This window comes from Manis javanica, chromosome 8 (assembly GCF_040802235.1).
Source record: "Manis javanica isolate MJ-LG chromosome 8, MJ_LKY, whole genome shotgun sequence".
Lineage (NCBI taxonomy): Eukaryota > Metazoa > Chordata > Mammalia > Pholidota > Manidae > Manis > Manis javanica.
Window position 1 is genome coordinate 108617639 of NC_133163.1, and position 15721 is coordinate 108633359.

Here is a 15721-nt window from a genome sequence, read left to right on the forward strand (position 1 = left end):
TTCCCACCTTTCTTCATGGGAGCCTCTGGGCCCTGGTCGGGGTTAGGACCCACTGTCCACGTCCTCCTAGCTTACATTCTATATGCTGGCAAAAGACAACACTTCTCCCTAAGATCAGGAACAAAACAGGGGTGTCAGTTCTCACCACTTCTTCTCAATATTGTACTGGAAGCTCTAGCCACAGCAATTAGTCAAGAAAAATAAAAGGAATACAGATTGGAAAAGAAGTTAAACTACTTCTCTTTACAGATGAAATGACCTTGTACATAGCCACCCAAAAGTGAAATTGAGAGGACAATTCCATTTACAATATATAAAAAAATATAATATTTAGGCATAAATTTAACAAAAGGAGGATGATTCCATTCATGTGAAATGTACAAAAAGGCTAATCTATACTGACATTAATGGTTGCCGAGGGCTTGGGGCTATGACTGCTAAATGGGAAGGTTTCTTTTGGGGATGATGAAAATGTTCTAAAATTGCATTATGTTGATGGTTGCTTAACTCTGTGACTATACTAAAATCTGTTGAATTGTGCTTTAAATGGATTGATTTTATGGTATGTCAATTTTATCTCAATAAAGCTGCTTTAGAAAAAAAAATACAGGTAAATTACATGGGCCTCCTTGGGCTCTGCAGTGCACAGTTGATACCCGGAGAGACCTCGGCCAGCCTGTATGCCCTCCGCTGCTGGGTGTCCCTGGAACCCGGGCAGATGGAGGAGGGGACAGAGGTGAGCGGACTGTTTAGGCTCCTTTGTGAACACAGCCATTGCATGGTATTTGATCCCATGGCATCAAAGGTTATTTCCTTCGGGATAATAAGTGAAATCCCAATCACAGTAAAACCTCAGGAATTACTGGGGAACTTGGGTTCCCCTGTAGACCGCTGACAACAGTTGGTTTGATTGTCCCAGGCTCTGGGTAACTGCTACCATGCTGGCAACGGAAAGCCACCTGGTCTTCCCTCACTTGGCTGAATGGGGTTGTTCACCGCCTCCCACAGTGGGGAGTGGGGAGAGTCCAGGCTTTGAGGTGGGGTGTCGTTTGCTGGGGAACAGAGCCTGGGTGAGGGACTGTGTCCGACAGGGAATGGATGTGGAGGCGGAGAACAGCTTTGCATCTGCAGAAGGAAAGGATCTGTTTGGACAAGTACGAGGTCTCCACGGTCTGGCTCTTCCCTGCTTGAACGTCCACAGTGACTGGGGTGAGGCACAAGCTGCTGCTGGGCAGCCCCTTTTCACGGAGCCGGCCACAGCCGCACCCTTCTCACCAGTTCCCCTGCCTCCTGCTCACAGCCGGGCACGTCTTCACTCTTCCTGTAGCGCTGACAGCTGGGGTGTCACCAGGGACCACCCGGGGCTGTGTGAAACACAGGGCACCCCGCCTCAGCTGGCCTGCACTGGGCAAGGCCCTGTGCTGGGCATCTCCACATATGTGGCTCCTCTTCATCTGACGACACTCCCAGGAGGCGACTGAGCTGCTTCCTGGGACTCCCTGTCGTTTCCTCATCGGGCGGGACGACGGCCTCCACATGCGGCCCCAGGAACTCCAGCCACACTGACCAACCCGGGCTCTTGGTCTGGCCTGTCCCCACCCCACCACGGCCAGCACTGTTAGTTCCCACTCAGCCTTCGGATCTCGTTTCCACCCGCCTGCCGCACCGTCTGGTGGCCTGGGCCCACTCAGAGCCAGGGATCAATGCAGGGGAACAAGGACTGGCATCACTATGTGGCTGACACCCTCTCAGGACAGCAGGTTCCACGGGGGTGGGGCCTTGGCCCTGAGTGTTCACCACTGCAGCCCCTGCACCTGGCAGCAGGCCCAAGAATGCTGTGTGGCCTCAATCTGCATGTTCTGCTGAAGTGACAGTGTACAGCTGGAGAAGGGGCGCTGGCCTAAGTCAGTGCACTGGGTTTGAGGCCCAGCTCTGCCACTGGCTGGCACACGAGCTGGGTGGTCACTTCACCTCTTTAGGGATCAGTATCTTCATCTGTAGAAAAAGGATTCAGGCAATGCCCCAAGTCCTTTCACTAATTCTCAGAAAGCTTTCTAGAGTGCTTTCAACAAAATCTCCATTGTCAGATGTATCATGGAACCAGGTCTGTGCCAATGGAGCCATCACCGTCTCTATCTTTCACCACACTGTGGACCTGGAACGCACCTTCCAGAACAGTGGGTGAGGAAAGCAGTTTCCCAGCGGGTAGGCAGGCTCAGCCCTAAACCCAGGCAATCTCCTTTGCATCACTAGGTGGCGATCCTGTGTAATCGGCAAAGGGCAGAGAAATGACTTTCCGTGAGCTGCCCGAGACTGATGAAGGAGGAGGTCTTCTAGGTGCCTGCAGCCCTCACTGGCAGCCCTCACTGGCAGCCGAGAGGCCACCAGCCAAAGCAGTGACGAAGGGATTCAGACTTTGTGCATAGCCAGGAAGATCCTCACGTCCAGGCAGCTGGAACTGGCTGGGTCCAGCCTATGAGGGCAGGTTGTTACACTTCCAGGAATTCTGTGGGTCGTTTGTTAGTAAAGATTAAATTGAACACAGTACAACTGAACAAATTCTATTAAAAGCAAAGGCAATAAATAACCCTTCCTAATTCCTTTACTGCAATTTAAGTAGTGTCTGTTGCATATGTGTGTACGGTGGAAACAGTTACAACTCAGGCCTTTTTATTGCCAGGGAGCCAGTCGTTCCCAGCACACCACTGTCCCATGCTGCCCTCGTGATGACTCACTCGCTCGTTTTGGAGTGTTCTGCTGAGATTTGTTTTGTAATGGCTATGTGCATTTAGATAATTTTGGTACTTCTGGTATTTTATGGTATTTGCCTTCCTAATTAAACCCTACGTAATTGAAAATTGTGTTATAGAATTTCAAACTCACAGAAATAACAGTTATTTTTTCTGTTGTCTTTTCACTAATAAAGGCACTTCATATATATTAATACATAGTTTTAAAACTCCACATCCCTGAGCAAATCCAGTGTTTCATTAGATCTAAGTGTGGCTCAATGTCATTTTTTTCCCATTACTACTTGAGCCATCATTTTCGGGGTAATTTGTATACACTAACCATTTTATTGTGTCTACTCCCATTAAGAAAACAGACACAAGAAGCAGCTGAGTGACACCTTTTGTCTTTACAGCAGGTGTGTCTCCTGAGTGGGGCCTGTGACCTCTACTGCAATCACCTGACAACCCACAGCTCACAGTTCCCTGAGTAACCAGGCATGTTATATACCCAGCTTGTTTTGTGTGAACTTGCACTGCTGAAAAAGACCTGTTTCGGTGACTGGGGCAGACCAAGGGGTGTCTCTGTCCTGAAACATCAGGATGCCGAGTTGAACTCGTGCGGACAGCTGCTCAATCTCACAAGAGGCCAAAAGTCCACGAGGAAACCAAACCGCAGATGACGCCAGTGACAGTAAAGCTTTCTCCTGTGACGGTCTGTTCATCTGCTCTCTCCGGCTGATACCTGTTGCTTCCCATGCCATGTGAGTTACTAGGATGATTGGAGCAAAGGATGTTTAGCTAGAAAGAGAATGTGGAATAGTACAGCGGGAGGAGTCTGGACTTTAATTACATCGTCCAAAGGCAGCTCATGTCTGTGGCAATACCCCCTCCCAGCTCTCTCATCTGCTGTTGCTCTGCCCCCAGAGCAGGGCACAGCTATCCCCTGTGTCTCCCTGACTGGTCCCCTTGCCTCAGCTTCCCTCAGCTGCCCATTTGCGCCGTTAAAGCCAGCAATGCCTGAGGCTTAGAGCCTCACAGAGCCCAGAGCTCTATGCAGGCCAAAGATCTGAGTTCTTAAGAGTAAACCCACTTTGCAATATTGGTATAATATTATTATTTCACTACAAGACAAAAGCTCCTGAATAACTGATTAAACATCCAAATAAACTTTCAAGTTACATAGCGCTCTGCAGTTTACACAGACCTTATTTCATTTTTAAGAAACCCTGAGGTGTGGGCTAAACTTATATTGTTATCTCTATTACATAGGTGAGGACACCAAGGTATAGAAGGATTAAGTGACAAACACGAGGCAGCAGCTGGTAACTAGTGAAACGACCCCTGTGCCCAGCATATGGCACAGAGAATGCATGCGGCTTGTAAATATTCAATGAATGGGTCAGTGGAGGAACGAACAGCTGAACTGAGGCTCACACCTGGCCCTCGCAGCTCTGAGTCCCTTGCTCTCTGCACACTGCCAGGGAACCTTCTGCAAACTCCTCTGCAGCAGCCACACATCTGGGGCACCCAGCCGAGCCTAGTCTATTTCAGGGCAAGCCAGGACTAAGCTTTCAAATATCACTTCTTTGTTCTGCAGACGTAAAATTTATGTCTTGAAATTCTAAGAAGGAAAATAATGGCATTTTATTTCATTGGCTCTTTAAAATATGCTCTGTTCCAAAAGGTTGAATCTATAAACATTACTGGAAATGTGGGGATGGATGCCAGGAATTCCTCAGCTTCATGTCTGCTTGGCCAAGGACATGGCTGCTGCTCCTGTAGATTATGGGTTGAGAAATATTGCTATTGGATACTTGTTGGAAAATTTAAGCCCCTTGAAAATACGACTTCATTAGGAGAATCTTGTCAAGAGACACACAGGCAACATTTAAATTTTTCTTTAGATCCCTCTTTTGTGGCACGGCCAGAAGCCCCACCACTAAACACTTCCGATATTTTTCTATTTCTCCAACTCCTAGTTGGACTAGTCTCTGGAGTATCTTGAAATTTCCTGAAGTCCTCCATGAAATGTACTATAGGGTTAAAGAGGCCAACAGAAAAGACATTTCCAGTCTGGGTTTTAAGGCTTCCAGTATTGAACTGGAGGTAGATTATGTGCATCTCAGTTGTAGGGGGAGAATATAAAGCACACTTGATTGGCAGATCAAGTGGTCCTATGAAGTCAGAGCAAAGGCTAATGAATGAACTGCTTATATAATTCTTGCTCAACCTGTTCTCTTTCCCTGAGAATCACAGAAGGCTTTTAACTTGCATCAGACTTTTCAAAGGGTATGCTAAGGTACTGGAAGATCATGATGCCCTCTACATTTCCCTTAGCTTTCTTGGACAATGACAGTGACGAGAATAGCTACAATGTCACAGCTGTGGCAAGGCAAAAGGGCAAAGAATCCAGCTGGGATGCTAATTAATTTAGTGAAGACTTCACTTCAGGCTCTCCAAAAAAAAACTGACTGAACCTAAAATAAACCGACAAAGACTTTCCTGAATTAACTTGAGGTGCTAATTACACCATTTGATTTTATCCACATTACATGATCCAAAAGAAATGATTGCTTATGCTCAATATGTCTATAAAGACAAGTGCCCTGGGAGGTGGGAGGGGAAAAGGAAAGATAAACCCAAGGGTGTGAAAGCCCAAGAAGGAGGAGACTGCGGGAATCTTATTTCTAAAGACTGATAAATTCAAAGTTGCTGTTTGGCACTGTGATATCTATATAGGAGTTTTCCAGTTTATGGAAACATACCAGTTAGGGGTTCCCCAGGTTCCCTGTTTGCTCCAACATCCTCCTGTGGAACAATAGCAATTCATGTTTTCTTGGCAAAGAGAAGTTGTTAAATGTAGGTAACTATGAGGCTCCTGAAGTGTCTAAGGCATGCCTAAGGTGTCTGGCCACAGCAGGAATTATTTTAATTTTCATTTTTATGTGTTTTAGCAAACAAATGCTGAGAAAGAGCCCAGCCCTTTGACCAGAGTACAATTCTTAAGGAATGTTTGTGCCACAGAAGATTAAAGTAAGCAGAGAAGAGGCTGGCTGGGATTCTTGCAGCTACCAGACACCGTGTGCCCAAGAGTTTTACACACAACAGACAGTCCGAGATCTTCAACAGCTGTGAAGGTCAAAGCCCCCCTCCTTCCACCTTCACAGCCATGGCCAAGCAGGCATCCTGTATGCTGACCTTTAGGCCTGAAGGTAGCAAAGGGTGTGATAAGACGTTAGTAGAGACTGACTGAGGAGGGCTGGAAGGGAGCAGCCTCGGTTAAGACAAAATGTTCCTAAATTGCCAGGTTTTGGCTGACAGATGCTCCCAGCTGGCTGGTGCGCAAGTCTGCAACTTGCAAAGCAGGCTGGAAAAATGGTTTTGCTTGCCAAAACCAAAGCAAGTAGGAAGCTAGCAGACAGAGCTAAGAGATTTGGTGCATTTTGTTGGTTGATTTTAATCCCTGGCCTTCTACGGGACATCAAATCGGGCCCAGGAAGGGTGGTTGGATTATTTTAGTGCTTGCTGTGTATCCATCTGAACAGTGTAGGTCTGGGTTATGGAGTAAAAATCCTGTTGCCTCAACAGTATTTGACTAACTTTTACAAAGAACTTTCCCTGGCTTTCTCAATCCAAGCACACGTGCTTTCAGACCAGTAGTTTTCAAAATGTGGTTCCTGGATCAGCAGTATCAGCATTATCTGAGAACTTGGTAGAAATGGACATTCTTAAAAAAAAAAAAAAAAAGTAACCTCACTTGGATTTTTTAAAGACAAAAAAAGAAGAAAACAAATTCTTGGGCCCCACCCCAGATGTACTGAATCAGCAGTTCTGTAAGTGGGCTAGTAAGTTCTCTGGGTGATTCTGGAACACATTAAAGTCTGTGAACTTCAGACCAAGGCAACTGGGTAACCACGGCCATTAGAACTGGCGTGATATGGTCATTTACCCAAGATGGGGGAGAGGCGGGAGAGAGATCTGACAAAGGGCAGCTCCACTTTACTGATGGCCATCAGTATGAAACTATGGTGCTTTCCTATCCGTGGCCCCCATGAGGCCCCTCTGCCAGGGGAAAGGAACACCAGGAGAGAACTGGGTGGGGTTCCCCAGCACCTGTGGTCTTTAGAAGGAACCTGACAAGGCAGGAGAAGACCTCACAGTGGGGCACAAAGGTCAACGGATGGCTGCCCACCTACAAAGAGGTGCTGTTGTCTCTCTCCCAGCTCTGCTCTATTTTGTACCCAAGTCTCCTGACACATATGAAACCTCTTCATCATTCTAGAGACATGGAGAGAATGGAAAATGCAGGTAAGCATGAGGGAGGGCAAGAGCAGACTGGAGCAGGCCCATTATCAAGTTCAGCAGAGAATCATTCCACCACTGAGAATCAGGCAGAGTTGGAAGCCTCCATAAAAGCCACTACTGGTTCAACCACCACGAGACAATGGTCGTACCACCACTGCCCTCACCACCACCATCCCACCATCAAGCTATAGCTGACTGAGGAACTTCCTACATGCCCAGTGAAATATTAGGCATTTTATGTGTATTATTTCTAGTCCTACCAACAACCTTGCAAGCTTGGTGGTATTACATCAGTGTACAGATGAGGAAAATGAGGATCAGAGAGGGTAAGGAGCAGTTCTGATTTTAGACAGGTAATAAAGGGTGGAAATAGGGTTCTCACCCTTATCTTATATTTGATGACATCACTCTACAATACTCTTGCCTGGTGACTTACATCTACCTGGTTCCTGAAAACTTCCAGGGACAAGGTGCTCCTTACATCCTAGGGTAGTTCATCTTTGGGCTACTAGAATATCCTTTTGTTTACTTGTGTCAGAATCTACCCCCGGCAGAGTTCACTCACTGGTCTGGAAGTTGGCCCCTAGTTGTATGTCTGGTGACTCCACAGGACCCCTTTCTACACTGGTAACTCTCCGAATGGCTACAGTGTCCCAGAAACCTTTACTTCCTCTGGCTAAAAAGCCTGGGTTTCTTTTTTGTCACCTTCCACTTTCTGTTCTACAAACGCAGAGAGGCTCTCATTTCAAAGCCCTGAAGATCCATGTTCATGAACGAGCACCTACATCTCAGAGAATGCTGGGATGTCATCCTTCATGTTCCTGATGACTCTCTGAGCTGTTGTGTTTATGCAACTGCAGGCACAGACATAAATCAAAGCCTCCATTATCCCTCAACCATGCCAGAGAGCTGAAAAGGTCACCCAGGAATGTACTCGCAGGGGCTGAAGGGGACCCCTCTTCTGATGTTCCCAAGATAAGCCCTCTCTGGAAAAGGAGTCATGTACCATCAACTTGGCTGTATTCTGAACTTCACGATCAGGCTTAGACAGCCCAGAGAGAGCCCTGAACCTGGGTGTGGCTGATGGCAACGGGGACCGCCAGCTTCACGGGATGCTGTAGTCTTACCCTGCAGCACCCTGGTCTGGGACCTTGAGAAAATCCAAGCTCTCCAGCGTCTGTGACACCCGGTCTGAGCCAGTGGACTGCTGTCGGGGCAAGGGTGGGCGGGCCATGGAGGTGTACAGGCTTTTCTGATTGGACCTCTGGTTGCCAGGAGCATGGGGCTGGGGCACAAACCGATTTTTGATGACTCCATTCTGATGGTATCCTAGAGGAAAAGAGGAGAAAATAAGGCTTAAATTTTCGGATCCTTTGCTAAAAGACTCTCCAAATTTCTTCTGTCTATTAGCCAAGAGCAAATTATGTAACTTTTCCAAGGCCTCAGTTTCTCCATCTGAAAAAATGGAGGACATAACTGCTAATATACTCTTGAGGACCAGAGCTAATACACGGTTCAGCAAGGGTCCGGAACCCAGCAGGCAATTACCCATGCTTGTTCAGTTTGACATTAGAATCGCCAGATGTTAAGGGTTTCAAAGCTCATAGTCAAAGAAAGGTAAGCCTGCAACTAGGTGGCAGGCATATTCTTGGGTCTAAGAAAAATTATGAGGTTATGATTCAAGAGGGCTGGCAGACAGCTGTTAAACAGCTGGAGATTCATTTTCACGGGGTCTGTCTGGACAGCCCTCTGCAGAAGCTACTGGTGGAGGGAGCGCTCCACACAGGTAGGGGAAATACGACCACTGACTGGATCAATCTGGATAGAGCAGACTCTCTTAGCCAAACAACTTTTCCTAGTCAAGGTCACATTGTCTGGCAAGTACCAGATTATGGTTTGGCCTCCAAACCACTGGGCCTTGGCTGAAAGGAGCATTATAATTTCATGCCATGTATGAAGAAGCCCTTATCTCTTTTCCCACCGACAGATCTGGGCAAAAGTAAAGGAGAACAAGTCTCCCCAAGGCACACTTTGGTGAACCCACAAAAACTCCTCTTCCATCCAAATTAAGAGAAGAACTCTGGCATAGGTGGGGTAACCCTTAGTTTATAAGAGTCTATCGTCATGGTTTTTTGTTAGAGCTGGTGGTGGTGGGGGGACCCCTGGGAAACTCCTTTTTCCATGAAGGCAACATCCTGTTAACTTACAAGCTGACAGTATACTGGTTGTCATAGACAAGGAGCTCTTTTTTCTCTTGCTGATGTAGGAAGTCTTCCTAAGGGACTAATGCTGCAAGGTAGTGAAATCCCGATCATTAACTCAGCCGCAGTTCTGACTCACTAGCTCGTACTTTCTCTGAATTTTAGGGTCAAGAGTAGGGCCATTGTGCTGGCAGCAGTGCATCTGGCACTGGAGTGGCTCGTGGCTGGCTAAGTCGTGTGCGTTTGCTGGCTAATGGATTTCTCCCCAAATATATTTTACAAAGTATGGGTCCAGATTAGTGGTCCATCTGTAGCTCACCTGGGGGGGGAGGGGCAGCTCTCATTGGGTAGTTGGCATTTTGAGTCGCACTGGAATAACCTCTGTACTGAGTGGTGTTCCTTCTGGTAGGACCTGAAATAAACGAGCAAGACAAAGTTAAAATCCCCATTACTGGTTGTTTTATGGTTCCTGATGGGTTTTTGTTTATGGAAAACTGCTGAGTTGGGAATCCAGGTCTTCCATGGTCTGCAGGATCTGCAGGAGACAGGCTGCAGTGGGAGAGGGATATTTTTGAGGGAGGGACTATCCTGGCAGTGAATGGATGGTAAAGGGCTAGAGGATGTTCTAACAGAGATAGGGTTTTTAAATGTTAGAGACAGTGGCTTTACAAAGAGGTGTTAATCTCACAAAGCTGGTTCTATTTCTGCAGGCCTTCAAAAGAGGCAGATGGCACATTTTAATGTTTGACCTCATATGCTGGACACAGCACAGAAGCCAGACACGTGAGGCACATCATGGTCTCTGGCAAGAACACTTCACACCTCTGCACAAACTGCCTATCTGCTCAGGTCAAGGACCTCCGTGCGAAAGTTCATGGTCTGCAGGCTTCCAACTGAGCAGAGACCATGAAAGGTAGTAGCAGATTTTTACCCTTGCAAAGGCATGAAGAACTGGAAAACAAGCTCATGCTAAATGAAACTTCACCATGTGCCCGACTTAGGACCAGAGGGCAGGGCTGTGGCAGCCAGAAGGGATCTCTGCAGAGATGTATGTGCTCGACAGGGAACATTAAAGAAGGTGTCAAGTGGAACATGAAAGAGAGGAGGATTAAACCAGCTGGAAGAAGGTACAGAGGGACTTCCTCGTAAAGAGGAGCGCTGGAGAACAGACAAGGGACAGGAAGCGACAAGGCACAAACACATGCAGCGGAGCAGCTGGGTCGTGGGGTTTTGGGCAAGCCTGCCAAGGGGAGGTGGCCTGGGGGGGTTTCCCTCTTAGTACCTACATCCCTGCCCCTCAGGAAGGTATAATAAAACACGGCAGCAGACAGTGTGGGGCCTGTGGAAGACCGTCCTCTTCCTCCTTTGCCCTGCTGTGTCCTGGGGTCTGAGCCCAGGGGATGGCTTCCCCTGGGCCAGGGGCCTCTGCATGCCAGCTGCGTCTGGCCAGTGGGAGGCGCTGGCAGGAGACTGGAGGCCCAGAGGAAAGAGAAGGTGGGGGCATCTGTTCTGCCTGCACCTTCAGCTCAACTCCTCCTCCCTCCCTCTGACCTTCAGGCTCAGGGTCACAGTGGTGGCCTGCTGTTCTTGGTCTCTGGGTCTCCGCTTCGTTCCCTTAATCCTGCCCACATCTCTTTTATTTAAGTCTCTTCAAAAATTGCTGTTTTCTCAAGTAGCAACTGGTAACACAGACACACACCAGCATTTCTGAGTGGCTCTTCATCTGTTTTGTATTAGCCAGAGTGCAAGCCTACGTGTACCTGTGTAGACAGACAGCATGAAGGCCCATTCTGTATCTGGCACACGCGTCCTTATCCCACATGTGGGCTGGATTTTATAAAGACATCCACAGGGCACATATGACTACTCTGTGCCAGGCACTGTAATTTTTATAAACATCACTTCTACATAGAAAAAGGTCCACAAGCCAGTGAAGCAGTCAGACTGGGGCGTGAGTTAGAGCATGTGTCTTCTAAGGAAGCGCTCCAAAGGGGAGGTGGGAAGGCCGGACCTGATGTGCGTGAGTGACATAGTGAAACTGGGGAGTCGGTAAATGTGGTCAGTTCCTTCAAAACTGGCAGAAAGGGTAAGGTTTGTACTGTTAACCACATCTGACTGGAAAGGCCTAGGAAATCTGAAGCCAACAAACTAACTTGTTTCTAAACACAATTAATATTGTAATGCCAGACACACGACACTTAGCAGCTAAATCACTGAACAAGGTTTAGCCTGATTTGCCTCGGTGTTGGTTTCCTTTGAAACATGTCACTCTGAAGAATGCAGCAACCGGGAGCAGATCTGTGCACATGTGCGCGCTGGGGAGAGCGGCTGGAGGAGGGCCGGGCGGGAGAGCCCAGCAGCGCAGCGGCGCTTCTGCCCGAGGGGCCCACGGACACTTACGGGAGTTCCTGGGCAGCCCGGGGCCGATGCTGACCTGCAGCACCTTGTTACTGGGCTTGAGGATGGCCAGGTCACCAAAGCCTTGGTGGAACTGCACTTGCCGGGAGCCCCCTGCACTCCAGGGACCCCAGTTCTCCTTTTTCAACTTGAGTTCAAGCCTGTGACAAGCAAAATTGTTGGAATTAATAAGTTAGAATGAAGCAGTGAGAAAATGGCACCCACAGGCCCCAGCATGGAACTCTGCTGTGGGGCAAACACACTGTAATCAAGGCAAGACTGGATCATTCAGGCCAGCACAGGGCCTGAGGGTGGGCACGGCAGCTGGCAACCCACCCACCCAGAGGCATTTGGGGCCCAGCACTTGTGAGAAGCTGGGTGGTGAGGGAGGTGGTTACAGGTGCCAGTGTCACTCTGTCAGGTGCACGCAGATGGGGCTGCCCAGGGGACAGAAGGAAGGGGACACTTTCCAGGCCACCTGCTGTGGTGTGTCACTGTGCCTCTCTCTGATTTCCCTGGGTCTGTGTTTGTGGAGGACTGAGAGATGCCAGACACAAGATAGCCCACATCTGTTGAGCACGGCAGGTGTTCCTCCTTAGGGAAGTTCTAGTCCACCATCACCCCGCCGCAGGCAGGGAGAAGCCCATGCTAGCCACCAAATCCGAACAGCAGAGAGGAGTACTTGCAGCTCTGAAACTCCCCAGCCAGTTCTTATTTTTCATCTTGCCTATATGTCTACCTCATCCAATTCTATATTTTGCTTCTCAAACTTGTATTTTCTCATGTTGCAAAACAGAAAAATCATAATTTTAAGTAGCTGCCTATTATTCTGTTGAGTAGCTCAGCTATACATTTGCTTCCTTTTTTTTTTTTGAGATATTCCTTCATCACAAATTTCCAGACAAAAATAATTTCCCTTGGTACGGATGGCAAAATCGTTCCTTGGAAAAGCTGTCATGAAGTCACTGCTACCAGTTTCTGCTTCCCTGCAACCAGAGCAGCATTAGCGATAGTGTTTCCCTCATCGTGGGATTAAGGCCTCATCCGTGGGAGCAGGAAGAGATGGAGGACATCCCCACTTTTATAGGTAAAAAAACTAAGTAATTCTCACTCTGCAAACAAGAGATGAGAAGCTCTATAGTATGGCAATTCCCATTTCACTAAAGCCGAAATGCTCTACCATAAGGTATATTTTGCATTGATTCTGGGAACTTACGTTCCCACTGCAATCCCTTTCGTTTGCTTCCAGCCTTATTCTACTTCCGTCTGTTTTGCTAAAGAAGATACTCTTTTCTGTGTGATATATAAAAATTTGCCTTTTCCTGTCTCACTCTGGTGACTGTCCAAATGATAAACTACACCATTCAATGAAGTCATTATTTCACAAAAATGCAAAAACGACCTTTTCGAAGCCTTGACTACTGTTGGGACACTGTCTCCTGTAGGCCGTAAGATTCCATGGGGAACAGAGGCACCCAGGGCTGGGCTTCACTGAAGCCACCTGAGCCAGTCAGGGCCCCACCCCGCCCTGGAGGCCTCCCCTCCTCTCAGCCGGACCCCAGCAGTGAGATCAAGGCTCCCTCCAGTTGTACTGAGAGGCCTGAACCCCAGATTCCAACTTACGTGTTGCTGAATTTCAGAGGTAGTTGCTTCTGGGTTTTCTCCTCATAACGCTTTGCTAAGAGGCTCAAGAATTCGGTTTTGAAGATGGATTCAAGCAAACTGTCATACTCTTGCTCATGGAGAATAAAAATGTCATCCTGCATGGTACTGCAAAGAGATGGAAAGACTTACTGAAGTTGCACATTTGTTTACTCCACTATTCTTTTCCATTCTGTTTTTCAATCCTATAAGATAGCTCTAGGTTTCTACAAGAAACCTTCTGTAAGCAGTCACCTTTTGTTTTTTTAATTAAGGTATCATTGATATACAATCTTATGAAGGTTTCACATGAGCAACATTGTGGTTACAATATTCACCCAAATTATCAAGTCCCCTCCACACCCCATTGCAGTCACTGTCCATCAGTGAAGTAAGATGCTAGAGTCACTACTTGTCTTCTCTGTGCTGTACTGCCTTCCCCGGGACCTACCTACAGTATGTGTGCTAATCATAATGCCCCTTATTCCCTTCTCCCTCCCTCCCCACCTCCCCTCCCCACCCCTCCCCTCTGGTAATCGCTAGTCCCTTCTTGGAGTCTGTGTGTCTGCTGCTGTTTTGTTCCTTCAGTTTTGTCTAAGCAGTAATCTTGAAAACAAAACACAATGAATAACATAAGGAAATTGCTGAAATCTGCTTCTAGAAAGTTTACATAGCCCACCAAAAGCATAATCAAAATACTTCTCCCACATGGTTTTTAAAATCAAGAATTTAAGGACAATTTAGTTTGTACTAAAAAAAAGTCCATTTTCAAATTCAACTTCTGTATTCTTAAAATCATAAAAACCCAGAATGAACATAGCTGAAAACAAACAGTTCCACCTAAGTTCAAAGGCAGTAGACTTTATGATACTATTGTAACCAATAAACCCTAACTTGTAGGATAGTAGCTATTGTCATAAGCCCTAACATGAAGAGCTGCAAGCTCAGTTATCAAAAGGGAAACCCCAGTCCTGGGCTTCATTCGTGCTTACAAGCAGCCGCGGGGTATTCCGTGTTCTGCTGCTACCGTGAGCCAGGTGCTGCTCAGTGTACAAACGCACCAAAGAGCAGATACACAAGACAGGTGCATACACAGCAGGCAAACACAACCGACACCTTCAAGCTAGTGAATTTTGTGTGGCAGGGAAGGAACACACCTTCGGGGGAGCGGCAGGTGTGGACAGGGTAAGGCTGAGGGAAATTCATGCCTGAAGGAGAGGGAAAACTAGGGGCTGCAGGAGGACTGGAGCAGAGGCCAAGGCAGACCAAGTCCCGGGCAAAATACTTAGTGGCAGGGGGACTGGCAAGACACAGTTCTGTCTCCAGGCCAAGCTAACTAGGCTTTATGGAAACTGCAACACACATACAACTGAGAATTTTTATTCCCAGCTGTGAGATGTATAGTCTGGTTGAAAAGGAGGCCATCAGTCCAAAGGCTTCATAATATACAAGGTTACAGTTCCCTCCAAGCAGTACCGTCAAGTATCTAGGACAACGCTCTAAAGAACGACATTTCATTAAGGATGGTGTTTTTCCAAGTATTAAAAAACAAAGTGAACTTGTTTCAAATGAACTGACTACAGTAACAATCTCTCCAGGTGTAGAAAATGAGCTGTGTCACGTAGGAGCTGTGCCCTGCTCCCGGGGCCACTGACACCACCACACCAATGGGTCGCAAATGTGCCGTGACAAAGCCAGACAGTGAGGCAAGGGCAGAGGACTGAAGTCCCTTTGAAACAACGGATTCTGCTTCCATGTAAAATCCGCTCCATTTAAATGGCAACTCCTGTGGTCTCTCTGTCCCATGACTAGGACAAGGGTGGGGTGGGTAGTCTGCAGGCCCGGAGGTCTTCCATGCGCAGAGGGAGCCTTGGGGGACGATCTCGGTGCTCAGGAACGTCCTCTCTGGCTGAGGCAGGGAGCCAGTGGCCTGTGCCGGAAGGAACCAGGAGCCACAGCCTCGCCCCCTGAAACCTCAGCCCCGAAGTCCTCCTCCTGGAGAGGGGTTCAGAAATCCATGATAAAAAAGGTCTAAGGAAGGACCACAGCACAGGCAGAATTCAAAGGCACAGGATGGCAGCACAAAGCATGGGGAAGAAGGGAGCAAGCCCGCGCCAGGCCCCGGGAAGAAGTCTGCCCTTCACAGCCTGTTCACTGAACATGAGTGTGCGAGGAGCTCCTCCTGGACGTGAAGGCAGCCCATCTACAGGCATTCGGGGCACATAGTGGCCATGTGGGTGGAGCACTTGGGCATTATTATTACCTCAGGAGTTTGTTTCCAAACTCACTACATCATAGCCAGCTTCCTGCACACTCTGGTGAAAGTTGGGATATAGGCTTTTCTGCTGTGATGACAACTCTGACAACTGGTGGTTTAAAAAACACAGCCTTTTCATCTGTCATTCAGCAGCATGTGCAAAAGCAATTCAAGGCCACCCCGACAGT

The 15721-nt window shown here is 47.8% G+C and overlaps 1 protein-coding gene and 1 long non-coding RNA gene across 5 annotated transcripts in view; one reads left to right on the forward strand and one right to left on the reverse strand.

Moving 5' to 3' along the window:
* MYO1E (myosin IE) overlaps positions 1-15721 on the reverse strand; it is a 200610-nt gene that overhangs the window by 13367 nt on the left and 171522 nt on the right. For all 4 annotated transcript variants that reach the window (XM_037004271.2, XM_073211921.1, XM_073211920.1 and 1 more), the window contains 4 exons: positions 13259-13405; positions 11639-11796; positions 9558-9650; positions 8165-8366 (listed from right to left, as the gene is read on the reverse strand). In XM_037004271.2, coding sequence (XP_036860166.1) covers positions 8165-8366; positions 9558-9650; positions 11639-11796; positions 13259-13405 — 600 coding nt within the window. The remainder of the gene's footprint in view (positions 1-8164; positions 8367-9557; positions 9651-11638; positions 11797-13258; positions 13406-15721) is intronic.
* Positions 3364-11629, forward strand: LOC140843170 (uncharacterized). Its single transcript, XR_012120715.1, has 3 exons — positions 3364-3493; positions 5687-5944; positions 9949-11629. It is a non-coding gene; the product is annotated as an uncharacterized lncRNA (long non-coding RNA).